This window comes from Epinephelus fuscoguttatus, linkage group LG15 (assembly GCF_011397635.1).
Source record: "Epinephelus fuscoguttatus linkage group LG15, E.fuscoguttatus.final_Chr_v1".
In the NCBI taxonomy this organism is placed as follows: Eukaryota; Metazoa; Chordata; class Actinopteri; order Perciformes; family Serranidae; genus Epinephelus; species Epinephelus fuscoguttatus.
This window is the reverse complement of record NC_064766.1, coordinates 10596255-10612640: the sequence shown is the minus strand read 5'-3', so window position 1 is coordinate 10612640 and position 16386 is coordinate 10596255. Positions and strand designations below refer to the sequence as shown.

At 38.9% G+C, this 16386-nt stretch overlaps 1 protein-coding gene across 5 annotated transcripts in view; it reads right to left on the bottom strand.

Annotated features, from left to right (window-relative positions):
* LOC125902101 (disco-interacting protein 2 homolog C) overlaps positions 1–8354 on the bottom strand; it is a 251250-nt gene extending 242896 nt beyond the window's left edge. For all 5 annotated transcript variants that reach the window (XM_049598230.1, XM_049598233.1, XM_049598231.1 and 2 more), the window contains exon 1: positions 8114–8354. In XM_049598230.1, coding sequence (XP_049454187.1) covers positions 8114–8192 — 79 coding nt within the window. In that variant the 5' untranslated portion in view covers positions 8193–8354. The remainder of the gene's footprint in view (positions 1–8113) is intronic.
* Between the last annotated feature and the right edge of the window lie 8032 nt (positions 8355–16386).

Below are 16386 nucleotides of genomic sequence, written 5' to 3'. Positions count from 1 at the left end.
AAGGTGAGTGTGTGTGTGTGTGTGTGTGTGTGTGTGTGTGTGTGTGTGTGTGTTAAGACACTACATGTAATATGTTACATGCTCCCATCCAAAGGTCGGGCCACACCCAGTTTTTGATCGTCGGGCAACCAATAAAAGCCTCAGCAAAGTGACATCACTTGTTGCCGTGGCACCCAACTGTCACAACAATCAAGATGATGCCTGTCTTTTCAACTGATTCTAATTAAGTAATTAATTACATTAAATAAAATGGCTAAAACTTAACTTTTCTTGCAGGTTATTTTGCTTTTGTTTTAGTTTTTTGTAAATTATAATGACGATTTTTCATTTCTGCAACGCAACAACAGTCACATTATGAGTAAGTATGGTATATTTGGCATGACATATGTTTACTGCCTCTCCAAGTCTTACTCTTAATTGTGTGTCCATTATTTGTTTGGATGAATATTAACACATTTATCTGCTTCTCTTCAGACAAACACATGAAATACAGCTAGCAGACACTATGATTAGATAGCATATTATTCTTTATTCTTCTGATAAAAGTATCTGTTGGTAAATTGGTTTATTCATCTAACCCAACTGATGCAAAGTCATCCAATGAATGTTTGAATTTTTCCCACATCTCGCGTAAAATTCACTTGAAAGTTAGAAAATGAAAGAAGTTGAGAAAAAGAAAACTAAAGAAGACAGGAGACAGAATATATAAAGATGTCATTATTTAGCCCATAACTTGTAAGTGATTCAGTGAAATGTCACTGGCTGAATACATTAAGCTGTGAAGCAGGAGGCTTAGTGAGTTTGGCCTTTTATTAACAGCCAGAAATCCCACAGTTCAGTTCAGTCTGTTAGAGAGGAAAATGACATCTTTGTTGGAGTTTCAGTCACGAGTAAATGAAAAATGAATAAGGGTGTGGAGACATTTATCTAGACTGGGTAACAATTTATAGTTTTTGGTTTTGTTTTTTTTTTTTTACTATATGAGTGCACAAGAAAAAAAAGACAAGGCAAATTACATGTGACAAAGGTCAAAGGTCAAAGTCAGTCATATGAAATTGAGCTGAAATGATGTACATCTGTACAGCTGGAACAACTCGTTGATTAATGGATCAGAAATTAACCTGCAAGTATTTTGATAACCGTCACAATGATATCATATATTGATTGAGAAAACCCAAGCCCGCAACTCAACTTTTGTATCAACATATATTTCCTGAAATCTGATTTTAAACAAAATAATGCAGAGACGATAAATTACAAATAATTTCCAATTTACAAATGTGTACTTCACCCTGACAGAGTGAATTAAGTGTCAATATAAGTGACAAATGCATGTTTCATGATACACAAACAAAAACAAGCTCTATTCTATGATCAATGTCAAAAAATATTAATATGTTTTTCTCTCCACATTCAGTGAAATGCAACTGACTTATTCAATGCTGTATTTAATTTTCGGTGACAGAGCTCATTCCCTCAGACTCAAACTAATATACAGTAAATAATATAAGTTGACTTCTAACTTGCAAATCTCAGGTGAGGCCTGGGATTACTTTATTTCATGAAAGATGTAGCTTACTGGGCGTCTGAGTCTTCTGAGTCTGCACATGCAGCATGCATTTATCAATCGGGTGATGTTAAAAGACTTTTTAAAACAAATGTAACAAAGTCCACATCAGGTAATCAGAGCACACACATTTTATGATCTTTACATAAAATCAAAACCAACACTGTCTGGACATTTAAATGAGGAATATGTTAAATCAGTATAGGTGGGTGGCATTTGAAGATGCATGTGTTTATTGTAGGGCTGTGCCTCACTCAGTGTAATGACAATGTCAAATTGAACTATTCTTTTCTTTCTTTCCATACAGAGTTTGAACATGGTTCAGCAAGACGTTTAGGGTGACAGCTACGTCAGTGTAATGTCGAGCTAAATTAGACCTTAGAGCTAATGCACGCTAATAACACTGACAAAGAATCTTAAATGTTTAATAATACTTTTTGCCACCACTACATATCAAACAAAAGCCAGAGGCTATGTCATACTTAGTTGCTGTGAGCTGTAAATTCACCATGTCTAATGAAAAGGTGGAGGATAACATTATCTCAAAGAGTGACTGGGCAAAGCCTCTGTCTGTTCCTCCAGGCAGCTGTCTCACCCTGGGTCTGGGTCTGCAGCAACCTGTACCGGCGAGCAGTGTGAAAGTGTGGCGCATGCACTCTGCAGCTACATCTAGGGACCAAATGTCCCCAGACGTGCACTGCACACTGACAAAAAAACAAAACAAAACACGACTGCTTGACTTGAAGTATTTTAGTTGACTGAGGGTTCTCAGACTGATGACTCAAATCTTCCACTTTCAGGGAGCAGCCCTATTTTTATGTTTTGTTTGTGTTTAATGTTACCAACATTTGCCTCTAATATTAAGACTTAATTCTCTACATTCTCTTATTTCCCTCTACATCTTAGGAACTAAAGCAGGAATGTCTGTCCAGTCACACAGAAAAAGTTCATATTTCTCGACCTCTGACCTGCAAAATCTCAAACATAGTCAAATGAAAACTTTGTCTTTTTAGCTTGTTATTTCTTTCTAAAGTAGGGGCATACAATGTTTTCTTTAATACTACATTAGCTAAGTACAAACAGCGAGCAGCTGAGCTCACAGTCAGCAGAGAGAAGGGATCAGAGCCCTCCTTTTCCTCAAAGATGCTGTCACTCGTCTCTTGTCAGAAAAACTCCTGAGCAACTGTCAGAAATGTCACAACACATCCTGTCCTGGTGACAAGTGTGAAGCAAAGCACCAGAAGACCTGTCCTTTCCACTACAACATCCTCTTTATGGTTCATAGAAACAGGTTTTGATTGCCTGGACACTGAATAAATCAGTTAGTCGCAGTAATGGGATGTTACATTTCCTCAAGCACTGTACTGAAGTAAATTTTTGAGGTACTTAACTTGAGTAATTCTATTTTATGTAGTGTTATACTTCTACTCAAGTACATTTGTGAGGCAAATATTGTCCTTTTTACTCCACTGCATTTTTTTAATTAGTATATACAATTCTGAATGCAGGACTTTTACTTGTAACAGAGTATATCAGCAGCACTGTGGTGGTTAATTTACTGTTTTCTGATATTTTATAGACAAATAAATGATCTTAATTTATCAGTAATGAAACAAATTCCTAGTCACAGCTCTACACTTCTGCAGAGCCCTCTGGAAACGGAGCTCAAACAGGACAGCAAACAAGTACAAAAGCCTCTCTTGAGCTCAGATCAGCCTGAAACCAAGTGAACCGAGACGTCATACGTTTGGCGAGATGCATTCTGGGAACTGACCCTCACATATCCAGGGGCCTGCACCGAGCTCAGACTCACACTTAGAGCTACTCTCAGAACAGTCAAGACAGCGTCTGTGGGCCAGAACAAGGCGGATAAATCATCCACCGACACTGTAGTCCTTTTTCAAACAGACTGTAATTATCACAGCTGAGGTTTCTGCTCTGCCATGAACACAAAGATCTTTCAAGAAAGAGAAAGGAGGACAGAATAGTGAGAGCTTTAAAATAACACAGAGGAATCTTATCAAGACCAGATGTGACTGTAGGAAGAGCGGAGGAACTCTACAGTGTTATAAAAGAGGTGCTCAGTTTCGACATAAATCCAGCTTTGCACAAAAATTCACTTCATGTCAGAATGAAACAGTAAAAGCTTATACTACAAGTAACATTTGACACTGTTTTGAAATGTCATACCAACACTGTTCTAGCCTGAACATGCCTCCTCCTTTCAGAGGAGAAGAAAATAAAGAAGGCTTTGGGGTAATGAGTACCAGAGCATCTGTGTTTTTCATCCCATCACAGCTTCACTTTGCTAATGAACAAACAGCCTTCTGCTAGAGCAACTTAGCTTGATTACAATGATGAAAACGATGCTTCTACTTTATACAAACAGGCTGCCAGGAAACTTTGCGAAAGCTCCTGTAATGTCCAGAAAGATCCCTCAATGAAAAATCTATAAGTTTACAAGTGACTAATTTTTACTCATAAAAGCCTGGAGGCAAAACACTTGAACAGACTCTGTCGCTTTCTAAAAGACAAGCAGATCGCTTCTTTCACTGATTAATTACGATCACTTCATCAATCAAGACACTTCAGACTGAAATAAATAAATTATTTAACAGGGATTTCAGGCTAAACTCTTCAAATGTCTCCTCTTCCTAATTCATTTAAATAACTCACTCAATTAAACTGTTTTGATTCTCTGTGACACGAAATGATGCGTTTAAGTTTTCTTGGATTTTTATTTATTTATTTATTTATTTATTTTGGATGGGGCAAAGGACGGCTGAATTCAAGCTGAAAAAATGCATGCAAAAAACTAAATAAGACCACACTGTTTGTTGACAGGTGGTATATGGAAAGGTGCACTACAACAATACAGCAGATACAACAACGCACAGGTCAGGTGGGGTTAGCTTGGTGTGTGTTTAACTCTGATTTTGTGTGTTTCAGTGTGTCTGTGTGTGTGTGTGTGTGTGTGTGTGTGTGTGTATGTGTGTGTAACGTGCAGTGTGTTGAGGTGGACAGCTTGTTATCTGGGCTGAATTGCAGAGCTTAATATTCAGCCAGCAGCCAGATTAGTTCAGGACAACCTGTCAGTCTGCAGCTGCAGAGAAACACACTGGTTTCTACTGCAGAGCGTGTGTGTGTGTGTGTGTGTGTGTGTGTGTGTGTGTGTGTGTGTCTGATCATGTACCTCTATCTTTGTGAGGACCAATTTGAGTTTAGTTTGATGTCTTTGGGGAGGTGGGGACATCTTCTCTGGCTCCTACTTCCTCAAAGCGCTGTCTTAGAGAATTAAGGTCAAGGTTGAGGTTAGGTGGCTTGGCAACGCTTTTTATCAATGAAGGTCCTCACAAGTATATTATATTTATCCCACTGTGGTGACAGTTATATTATGGGATTCACCTCCTATCTGGAGACAAAAAGCTGGTTGCCACAACTATTTATTTTCGGGTTGAGACTTAACATTAGTAGCACACACTGCACCTGCCACACAGACAGAAGAAGTAGTCAAGGTACAGTAGCCTGGATGTGTCAATCCAGAATACATACATGTTAAAAATTTCTGCTTTTCTGGAGAGTGAACAGTTATCTGCAGTAACTTAACCTTGGTCACTGCTACGTCAATACGCTGCCATTTTTTGGTGTTACATAGAGAACAACAGCTAGGAGTTTTTTCAGAACTTACATTATGAATGGGCAGACTGTGTATGGGTTGAAAATTTAGGATAATACTGTCATACATGTACAATCAATGCGTTTGAAGAGTATGGCTTATTTTGTTAAAAAACAGGTCTAATGACAAAGATGTGTTTGAACTCAGCAAATGTAAGGTATGGAGAGAGGGATCGTGCTGTTATTAGTACTGAAACTCAGGTACCACAAATAAAGACAGTGTCACACATCACATCCCATACAGTGCAGCAGTAAAACAAGGTTTTGCATTGAGGGACTTTCTTTCCAGAGTCGCCTATTTGCACCAACACTGAGCAATCAGTACGAGACAGAAAAACTCATTTACACACCCACAAAAGCAACAAATATCCCAGAATGCATAGCAGCTGTGAGACAGGTTGGCATTTCAACCAAAAGGCACCATTCTCATTTTTATCTTAAGCACAGCAGCTGCAACTGTTGCTCTTTCCTCTGGCTTCACTCTTCACCTAAACATGTAGCTGGATGCTGCTAACTTCACTCGCTTGCTCCCTGGGGGTTGTCAAATGGCATTCTGGGAAGTGTAGGAACTCACTAACTTAAAAGGAAACAGAGAGGAAAGGTTGAGAGAAATTCAAAGCTACGAAGAAAACACTGAGCTTGTGTTTGACAAAGTGGAGGTTCTAGCACTTGACCCTCCCTCGTTACTACTGTTGAGATGCCCCTGAGCAAGGCATTTAACGCTTAACTTTAAGCATTTGAGCTTAAAATAACTCTTGGAATACAGTGAGGTGCCTTGACTTTATTTTTTCCTTTATGTAAAGAAGCTGTGATATGAGTGTTTGCCTGGTCGTGCACCAAAGGAGAGTTTATTTCTGTTTTCAGTCAATGTGCATCCCGTCTCTCACTCCTCTCCCTGGAAAATAAAACTACAATTTCAAACCTCACAACCTCAAAGGAGCTGTGAGGATGTTTTCCACCTCCAGACGACAAATAAGCATGAACCTTCAGGGAAATTAGGGAAGGGGGGGTGGATAGAGGAGTTTAATGCCTTGCTCGAGGGCTCCTCGAAAGGACATGTGGCCCCTGTGAAGCTGTAGTGACACCTGACTGTTGTTAATGTCATCTCCTGCTGCCATTCGCCCCCCGGCAGTGAGGAGCTCTGGAGGAGGAAGGGATGATGCGTGGAAATCAAAAAATTAGGTCAAAGTCTGCGGGATGCAGGGGGAAGCTTTGCATTCACTGCCGGCGCACATTTACAGCGTCAGCTAAGCATGTAAATAATGCAACGGGGCATCTGACCCCATTTCCCCCCAGACACACTTGTTTACATTGGAGCAATTCTGAGCTGGCAGTTTACATTTTTTAGAAAAAAAGAAAGCAAGAAAGAAAAAAGAAATGTGTGTCACCTTTTTCCCCATCCTCCCTCCCCTCCTCTCATTTTCTCTCAGCTCAGATGCAGATCCCTCTGAAACCTGCATTTGCAGCAGCAGCAGCAGCAGCAGTGGAAACATTAAAATGCAATGTGTGCATTTGCAGTCAGCTGTTAAAATCGCTTCCTCTCTCCCTCTCCCTCTCTCTACCTCTCTGCCTCTTCTGTCTTTCTCCATACATGGCTGAGCTCCGCGAAAGCCTCCAGACTCCATGAGAAACAGGGAAAACACTGCTCGCAGGCAGCTGAAATATGACACTGTGATACTCTCCAGGCTGAGAGTGAGTTTGCAGCAATGTGACATATCAATCTGAGAAAGAAGAAGAGGAGGCGGCGGGGGGGGGGGGGTGCTAATGAGAAAATCAATATGGAGGCTGCATATCAGGGTCTTGCAAAAGAAGCCAATATATGCTCTGGTATTATGGAAAGAAGCTGGAATATAATGGGAATCATTCATCCCCTCCAAAAGCTGCCTGGCTGCAGTGTGTCATGTGAAAACTGTGTCTGGTAACAGCTGCACACTCTGTGCACATAATCTAAGCAGCATGCAGAGCTCTGCTGAACGGGATTTTCCAATATGACAGTGATGAAAAAAAAAATCTCTACGACAACTTCTTATTGACAAACCCCAAAGATAAATCTCTGTAGCATTCCTATGATATTCCCCCTGGGGGCTATAATTCCTCCCTGGTGCTCAACAGAGACTTTTATGTGTACATCATGGTGGTGTTTATCTGCTGTGATGTAAAGATCAGTCCACTAATTAACAAAAACTACAATACTAATGATTATTTGCTCCTTTTTTGATGATATCACTGTAAACGTATTATTTTTGGTTTGCAATTTGCAAAAAGAAAAAAGCAATTTGAAGATGTTAAATTGGGTTCTAGACACTTGTGGACACTGCATGATAATGATTTCAGGGTGAATATAGTGCTTTATAGAAGTTTTTATCTTGTATTATATTTCCTTACATGATATTCCTATGATACATGCTGCTAAATATTGTCTTTATGATGTTTTTCTGTATAATTGTATGATTTTTCTGTGTACCTTTTGTTTTATTTATTCTCCAGTTAGACAGTTTTGATGCTAAATGTGCACTAGGACATATCAAAGGAATGCTATAAGAATACTACAGTCCTCCTAAAGCATACTATTCTGACTCCACTGCCACACCACCAAAACACCACATCCCCTGCATCCAAATCACAGCCAGACACACCAAAGCAGTGTTTATGGCAGCATGTGTGTGCGCGCGCGCGTGCTTGTTTAATAAATATGGAAAAACGGACTTGAACTTGTGGCAGTAGGAGTTCAACACTTCTCTCAGCTCTAAACTCTGAACCGGTTGGTCCTCTCAGCAGAGACCGACCAGCAGCGACCCAGACACCCCACAGAGCAGCAGCAGAGCCCGGGCAGAGCCGCCCGAAGCTCGGCGGTGAAATTCAAGTACTCACCCTCGGATAACTCCAGCTCCAGCTCGGCCAGTTTGGCCCGCACCTCCGCAGGAAGCGGCACCGGGTCCCGGTCCGCCATTCCGCCACAAGAAACCGACTTAAACCTGTGTTTTTACGGCTCTTTCTCCTTGTTTTCTCTCTCCAGGCTGCTCCTCAAACCCCCAAAATATCCAAAGTCAGTCAGACAGAGTCTCTGCGTGTCGCTCTCTGTGCGGCAACAACGCTGTTAGCCCTCTGCACACCGACGTCAAGCCAGACAACACATGGCGGCTCTGCTTCCGCTGGGTTTATTTTAAAAATAAGAGCCTAACTGGCTGCACAGAGGCACATGTAACAGCTGTCTTCTACTGTTCCAATCAGTATTGGGACTCTAATATTGCTTGTAAAACACATTTGATAACTGTAAATAAATAGAGCACAGATACAAGTGATCTCTAAAAAAATGGATCTAGATAGTTTTTTTTGGACGATGACATCAAAATCCAAAAGTGGGTGATACAAAATATAGCCCAAATAAACAAATAAATTATAATAGATTGAACAATTTAGCAGTATATCAGATAATTTAAATAAGCTCCAACGTTACAGGCTGCAACATTACAGTGATGAACACAATAATGAATCAATATTTATGATACAGTTATATCATACTGAAAAAAACCTTTGGTAGTTTGAGCACATTTTGATACTAATATTCTAAATATTTCAGGATGCAATGAGGTAAAAAAATAAATAAACTAAAAAATAAAATGGTGGTGTGATTGTTTTAATTTCAGTTTTGATCATTACAGTGGAGTCACAGTAAAAGCTCATTCCAAGGTTGTGAAAGTTTAAAAAAAAAAAAAGAAGAAGAAGAAAAAAAAGAAATTCTCAAAAATATGAGATAGCAAAGTCAAAATGAGGAGTAATAAGTTACTATTGTGCTGTTCTCAGGTGAAATAACATCAGTCACTTTTTTACTTGTCATCTCCATATTTTGATTTGAGTCTAATTTTGATTATTCCTGAAATGTAGGAAATGAGAAAGGGGTATGGACATGCCATGCAACAAAGGTTAGAATCAAACTTTGTGGTTACACACATCGTAGACTAACAACCGGGATACTCATTATGTCATAATTTTGGCATAAAATGTCCAACAAACAAAAACAAGCCAAACAAATCCCACAGGTTGTTTGATTGATTTTGATTTTTCCATCCAACTAGATGAGAAAATATGGTTCCTAAAATGTTCCATTTTATTAACATAGGCCTACTATTCCACAGAGTCCTCACTGCGCACAAGACTATAATATAAATGACACATATAGATCTATTTATATTGATAATATAGATTTCAGATTGTATTAAAGAAAACATACTGTAGATTACATTTTACTTCTGAGGAGTTGATACCAATGATTTTTTTTCTAGTATTTATTTTATATTTTTATTTTCTGCCCATCTTGAAAAATTAACAGATCACTGCATGCATCACTATAGTTTATGTAGTTTATACATAAAAGCAAATGTCACACATTTTTAAAAATTCATTTACAAATAACAAACAGGGCACAAAAGGTCGCTTAAGAAAGTGAAATGTAAGGCTGACTGTACTGACAATGCTTTTACACCTGTTTTTTGGACGTTTTTCAATGTTATGTTGTGCAAAGGAGACACTACACTGTGCAGGCACCAGTACTTCCTTTGATCCCTCGCCGAACTGCTATTATGCTTTTATTTTGAAGGTATACTCATCCGTTTTCCTGTCTGACACTTGTTAATTGTTTGAAACTTAATGCACCTTGCAGGCAGAATATACTGGAGATGACTTTGGACAGATTGAAAACATCAGTGAGTGAATACACATTTATGTATTTTTATTGACTCCAGACAAAGTTTGTTGATTTGTTTTCTTATTTGAGGGGACACATTGAAATAATGGTAATAAAATAACCATGAGAGGGCGCCAGACAACATCTATCTATCTATCTATCTATCTATCTATCTATCTGTCTGTCTGTCTACAAATACAGTCAACAACAAATTCCTCATGTCTCATGAGAACAAATTTAGGATATGAATTAAAGGTGTCAGTAAAGGCTTTTTATGATTGTATTGTTTTTATTTGTTTTGTGGCCTTTGCTGTTTTGGAGAGGGAAATGGACCAACCCAAAACATTAGATTCTATCACATGTAAAAGAATAAACTTAAAGCTGCAGTAACTGATTTTTATCACTTGGGGGCAGCAGACACGTTGTGAGCATAACAATGACATATTATCACTTTTTAAATTGTTATGACCACAGACATAGATGCCTCCTTGGCCACTAGATTATACATCAGCGGCGATGCTATATTTGAGAGGCACGATTACGATGAGACGTTTTTATGGGTTTATGATCTACACCAGGGTGTCCAAACTTTTTTGAATTGGGGCCAGATTGGATAATATGAAAATACCCAGGGGCCAGCTGCTTCTCGCATTATACAGGTTATAAAAAGGAATTTAAAAAAAATCTTATATAAATGAGACGAGCAACTGTTTCATCATTCAACTAGTAAGTATTCAACTTTCCACTACTCCTGAAAGCAGCAGCTCTTGCTGTCAACTTTACGCCTTTTCGTTGTAGCCATGTCTGCTATCCAGCAGGAAATGTCTGCTATCAGGTAACTATTCATTTGCTTGTTTGACATCTGTTTTTAGTTTCATCTCAGGTAGCTCCTATCTGGTGCATGCCTGTAAACTGTGTGACGTCCCACTATTGTGAGGTTAATGGAAAACTGCAAAGTGTACATGAATTGCCAGGGACAATATTTATCCCACTGGCCATAAATTGAGTGTCACTGCTCATAATCATCGCTCTCAGTTTCTTTTTTTTATTTCATTTTTATTTTGCTATGTTCAGAACATTTCTGGGCGTGTAGTCCCCAACCAATAACAGTGTGCAGGTATGGTCAAGACTTGATTAAAGGGTGGTGACCAGAACGTATGGAGCACACATTCAAGAGGAAGCTTTGGAAATCGCAGACACAGAACCAAAAAATAAATAAATGCAAACATAGTGAGGCAAAACATCGAGCAGATCAAGCTGGGGTTGGCTTTCACTTTCGCTGACAATTCCTGCATAGTATACCTTTAAGGATGAATTCAGTAAAAAGAAAATGATTCTGCAAGATGCTCTTTAACTCTAACTCGTCATTGTCAGCATTGTTTAATGCCTGGTTGAACAACAGAGTTCCCTCAGAGATTTTCTCTTCATGAAAACCACATTTCCCATCAGTCCAGTTGCCTTCTCTCCCAGACTGTAAAGAGATAAATGTGTTGGAAGTGATTTTTTTTTTCCACTAGTCTTTCTCTGCTTCCATTATCTTTTCTCACCACAAGCTTTGTGCTCAAGATGAGGAACTTTAAGGGATAGTTTGGATCTTTACCTCCGCCAAAGAGGTTATGTTTTCGCCGGCGTTGGTCTGTTTGTCTGCAAAATAGTTATGAACGGATTTTGATGAAATTTTCAGGAAAGGTGGATAATGGGACAAGGAAGAGATGATAACATTTTGGTGGTGATCTGTTGAAGCAAAGTGGATAAAATAATAAAAAAAAGTCTATCGTCTGAAAGCCTCAGCAGCAATTCCAATTTCTAAACACGGTGAAAATAGTGCCATCTAGTGGCCGGAAAGCACGTCTCGTTCTGCTTGCTAAATATTGTTGTAATTCTAAAGTTGAAATTAATGTTCTGTGTTGGGAAAAAAGAAAGTGAAAAATACAAAAAAAACCATTATATTCTGTGTTGGTACAAAATAAAAACAAAATAAATACACCAGTGTCTCCATGGTGAAGGCATATATAACCTAATAATGATAGTGATGCAAATAACCTAATTGTGATGCAGGCTGCAAAATCTGATGCAGAGGGGGAGGGAATATCACCTACCTGGCAGAAGTCTGCACTCTCTGAGTGCTTTTCTAGTTTGATGTGAGGTTGTATGAGGTACTTATCCCTAGTCAGCGTATTACATACAGTATGTGTCAGTCTGCATGGCCCCAGTTTGATGAAGCAGGCTGAAGTCTAAAACAGTGATTTCCAAAGAGGAACTGAAGGCGTTATATTGCTTTATTCAAAGCCAGACTCCACTGAGAAAAGCAGTGATTTAACATTGCTGAACACAGGAGCTGCTGGTCCACTGCTGCCTCCATCAGTTATTGTGTTTGTGTTAGTGTGTGACTTTGGTGTTTGAACGGTTAGTTTGGATTCACCAAGTCACACAATCTAACTAACTGAGTGACGCAGCCATAGACAAGCAGCTCTTGTGTCCAGCACTGTTAAATCACTGTTTTTCTCAATCTGGTGGCTTCAACGTGAGCATAGATGGGGAACTGAAGCACGGCTTCTCTGTTGGCACAGGCTGATGGAAAGTTAAGGGAGTGAAAATACTCTCAATAGTACACTTTAACTGTTATACTTTTTTTTTTGGGTACAAAAAAACATTTTGCTGCTACCTCTATTCACAGCTGTAGATTGCTGAGCTTCTGTTTTGGCACTTCTACCTGCTTCGCCAAACTGGAGGTGTCCCGACCACCATCTACTGTAGGTCATAAACTAATTATGGATAAGCACCTCATACAAGCCCACTTAAAAAAATCCAAACTCTCTCTTTAAACGGTTAACACATCCTTTATAACACCCTTTAATTTTTTTCTCTGATTCCTCCCAGTTCAGCTGTTACCTGGCCTCAACCATAAGGAACAAATTTATGATAAAAATGCAACTTAGAATCTGTGTTTTCATCACTGCAGGGCATTTCATTTAAGTCATCATCATCATCACCATCGTTGTCTCCACTCCTGGCAGCAGCAGCAGTCCCATCATCATTACTTTCCCATTACTGACCCGGAGGCTCGGACTTTCTGCTGCAGGTCTGAAACTGAAGCCTCACTCAGATTCACCACAGACCTGAGAACAAAGAGCAGCAGCAGTGTCAGATATCTGCATATTCAAGTTTAGACTTTTCATTATTCCTGACCCCTGGAGGTGGTGCAGTGTATGGACAGAGTGACACAGAACAAAAAACACAGAAATGTAGTAAGTTGGTGTTCACTAGTGCTGACTGGTGATATTTCACGCTTATAATGACAGTGTTTTCGAAAACAATCCAAAACTATGAAAGAACTCACATTTTGTTTGCACGAGAAGTCAGGTGGGAGAAGAAGAAAGACATTTAAAAAAAAAAAAAAATCAAACAAAACGTACATAATGATTTACTCTTCATCTTTAAGGAACAATGTTACATTTTGGGAAATGACCTGGTCGCCAAATGAGATTCAACATGTTAACTAATGACCTTTAGGGGTGCTGGTTAATGGACTTAAGTACGTGGGGACATGGGGAGGTAAATACACATTACTCAAAAAGTTTAACTATCACTTAAAAGATTAATAAATGAACAAAATAGTTGACTAGTCCATTCATCTTCTATTTGTTTCAGTAATAAAATCAATATTCAAGTACCCCAGTCAGGGTTGCAGTCACTGAAGCAGAAAAAAGAAAGAACATTTTTTATTGAGAGTAAAAACAGTGACAAGCAACATAAATAATAGAAATGCAAATTTAAGCAGGAAAAAACAATGACAAAGCTTTTATAGAATAAATGATACTTTTTATTATCTGCCAGAGTGCTTTGTGGGGTAAACAACTCTAAGCAGCCATACAATCAAATTCACAAAAACTCTGTTTGAATACATTGCTCTTCTTAATGGGTTCAGTTGACTATTTAATCTGCAACTTCCTATGACCTGTATCCTAAACACATACCATGTGAAACTGTGCGTGGGCAACTGTGCACTCAGTGGGTATGGACTAGTGTTCTATTGTTTTGAATTGTTTTAATCAGCTATAATCTTTATTTTTATACCAATATATTAAATGACATGTGTGAAAGGAGTCACTCGCAGTGATGAACCTACAGAGAATTATCAGCTGAATCTGCAGCTGCTATCAGCCTTACAGAGTTTTATACTTGTTTATCTGTCCATCTCAAAGCGTTACTGAGCTCCCTCCAAGCATTTTCAAAGAAAAAGCTGTAAAAACACTTTTAAGCTACTATGTCAGTAAAGGATTTGAAACATATTGATTTTGGTGTCCCCAGGGTGGAAGTATAAAAAAAAGACAAGATGGCAGACATCAGTGTGTGGTGATACAGGCTCATAGTAATAAATACACTGCATCTTCATCTGAATTGTCAGGGCTTTGGAGGTGAATCTGTGTGGCAGAACAGTGATTTAAAAAACAAATGATAGATAGATAGATAGATAGATAGATAGATAGATAGATAGATAGATAGATCATTTTAGAAGGTGTAACTTATGGGTAAAAGTGAAAATGACAAATTGACAAATTTAGTAATAGCTGCAAACCCTCCCATCACCACCACCACCACCATCACTATCATCATCATCATCATCTAACAGGAGAGAGGTGATGAAGGAGGCACTTCTGCACCATCCTCTGTGAACATGCTGCCATCTTGTGGCTCTTTGCTGTCATCAGGACCAACTGACACCTGAAACTGAATTTACAAGTTTTTCAGAAGCAAATTTCATTTTAAATATTCCTTCCCCCTTTGTGATTTAGCTTTTAAATACAATAAAATAATAGTGGTATTTATGATGTCTGGCAAATGTAGATACATACGTACTGAATGATTTCCTGCTTGTTTATGTCTTGCATTCTAACAGTCTATTATAAAGATGAGTAAATACTACATGCAGTTTATTATACAGTATGTATTATGGTCCTGGGGCACAGCAAGAGTGAGCACATCCTGCATCTTCACTGAATACTGTACACTCTTTATTCAGAACACAGTATTTGTTTACTACCCTGTGTACTCCTATACCGCACACATGATCAGACTTATAGATTAAATTGCTTTACAATGATTTGATGACATAGATGACATATTTCATCCTAAAACTGTTTGAAAATGAGAATTGGAAATCTGAATTTCTCTCCCCTCACTTTGTTTAAATATGCTTTACATAGGCTATTGTCATATTTGTCTCTCCATACATCATCTGCATACATGTGACACTGTGGGCATTAAGCTGCTGCTTTAACAGCCTCCACTCTTCTGGTTTCAGTCTTTCCACCACATGTTGAACCTGGCTGCAGGGATTTGCTTCCATTCAGCCACAAAAGCGTTAGTGAGTTCCAGCACTGATGTCAGATGATAAAATCACAGTTCACAGTTGACTTCCACTCCACTCAAAAGGTGCTGGGTGGGGTTGAGATCGGGGCTCTGTGCAAACCGGCCAAGTGTTTCCACACCACACTGGGAAAACCATTTCTTTGTGGAGCTGGCTTTGTTGCAAAGGGACATTGTCACGTTGAAACAGGAAAGAGACAAACACAAACTGATGAGCACAAAAACATGGAGGAAATGATTGCTCTTTATTGGAGCAATACAGGTGATACAGATGACTTGAAAAGTGGACTTGTCGGACCACAGCACACTTTTCCACTTGGTGTCAGTCCATCTCAGATGAGGTCGGGCCCAGAAACGTCAGCAGAGTTTGTGCATGTTGTTGATATATGGCTTTCACTTTGCATGGTGGAGTCTGAACTTGGATTTGTAGATGCAGTGATGAAGTGTTTACTGACAGTTGTTTTCCAAAGTGTTCCCGAGCCCACGTAGTAATATCCTTCATACAGTTGTGTTACTTTCAATGCAGTGCAATCTGAAGGGTCAAAGGTCACAGGCATTCAATATTGCTTTTCAGTCTTTCCCCTCACATGCAGAGGTTTATCCAGATTCTCTGAATCTTTTGATGATATATGGAGTGTAGACTGTGAAATCCCCTGAGTCCTTGCAATTGTGTAGGATGCTCTATAAGTGTTCGGACTGTTTGCCCACACAGTATTGTCATCATCCTTGATTGTGAACAACTGAGCCTTTCGAGGATGCCCTTTTCATATCCAATAATGACTTTTAATCTGTTACCAAGTGACCTGTTCATCTGAGGTTAGTGTTTTTTTGAACATTCGACAACTTTCTCAGTCTTTTGTTGCCCCTGCTCCAACTTTTTGTAATGTGCTGCAGGCATCAAATTCATGATGAGAGTGTATTTTAAAAAAACTTTTTCAGTTTTTTTTTTTATCAGTTTGAATATGAAATATCTTGTCTTTGTACTGTGTCCAACTGAATCTAGGTCAAAAACAGATTTACAAATCTTTGCATTGTGTTTTCATTTTCATTTTATACAGGAGTTTGGGTTGTATTTTCACCACTGGTTGCC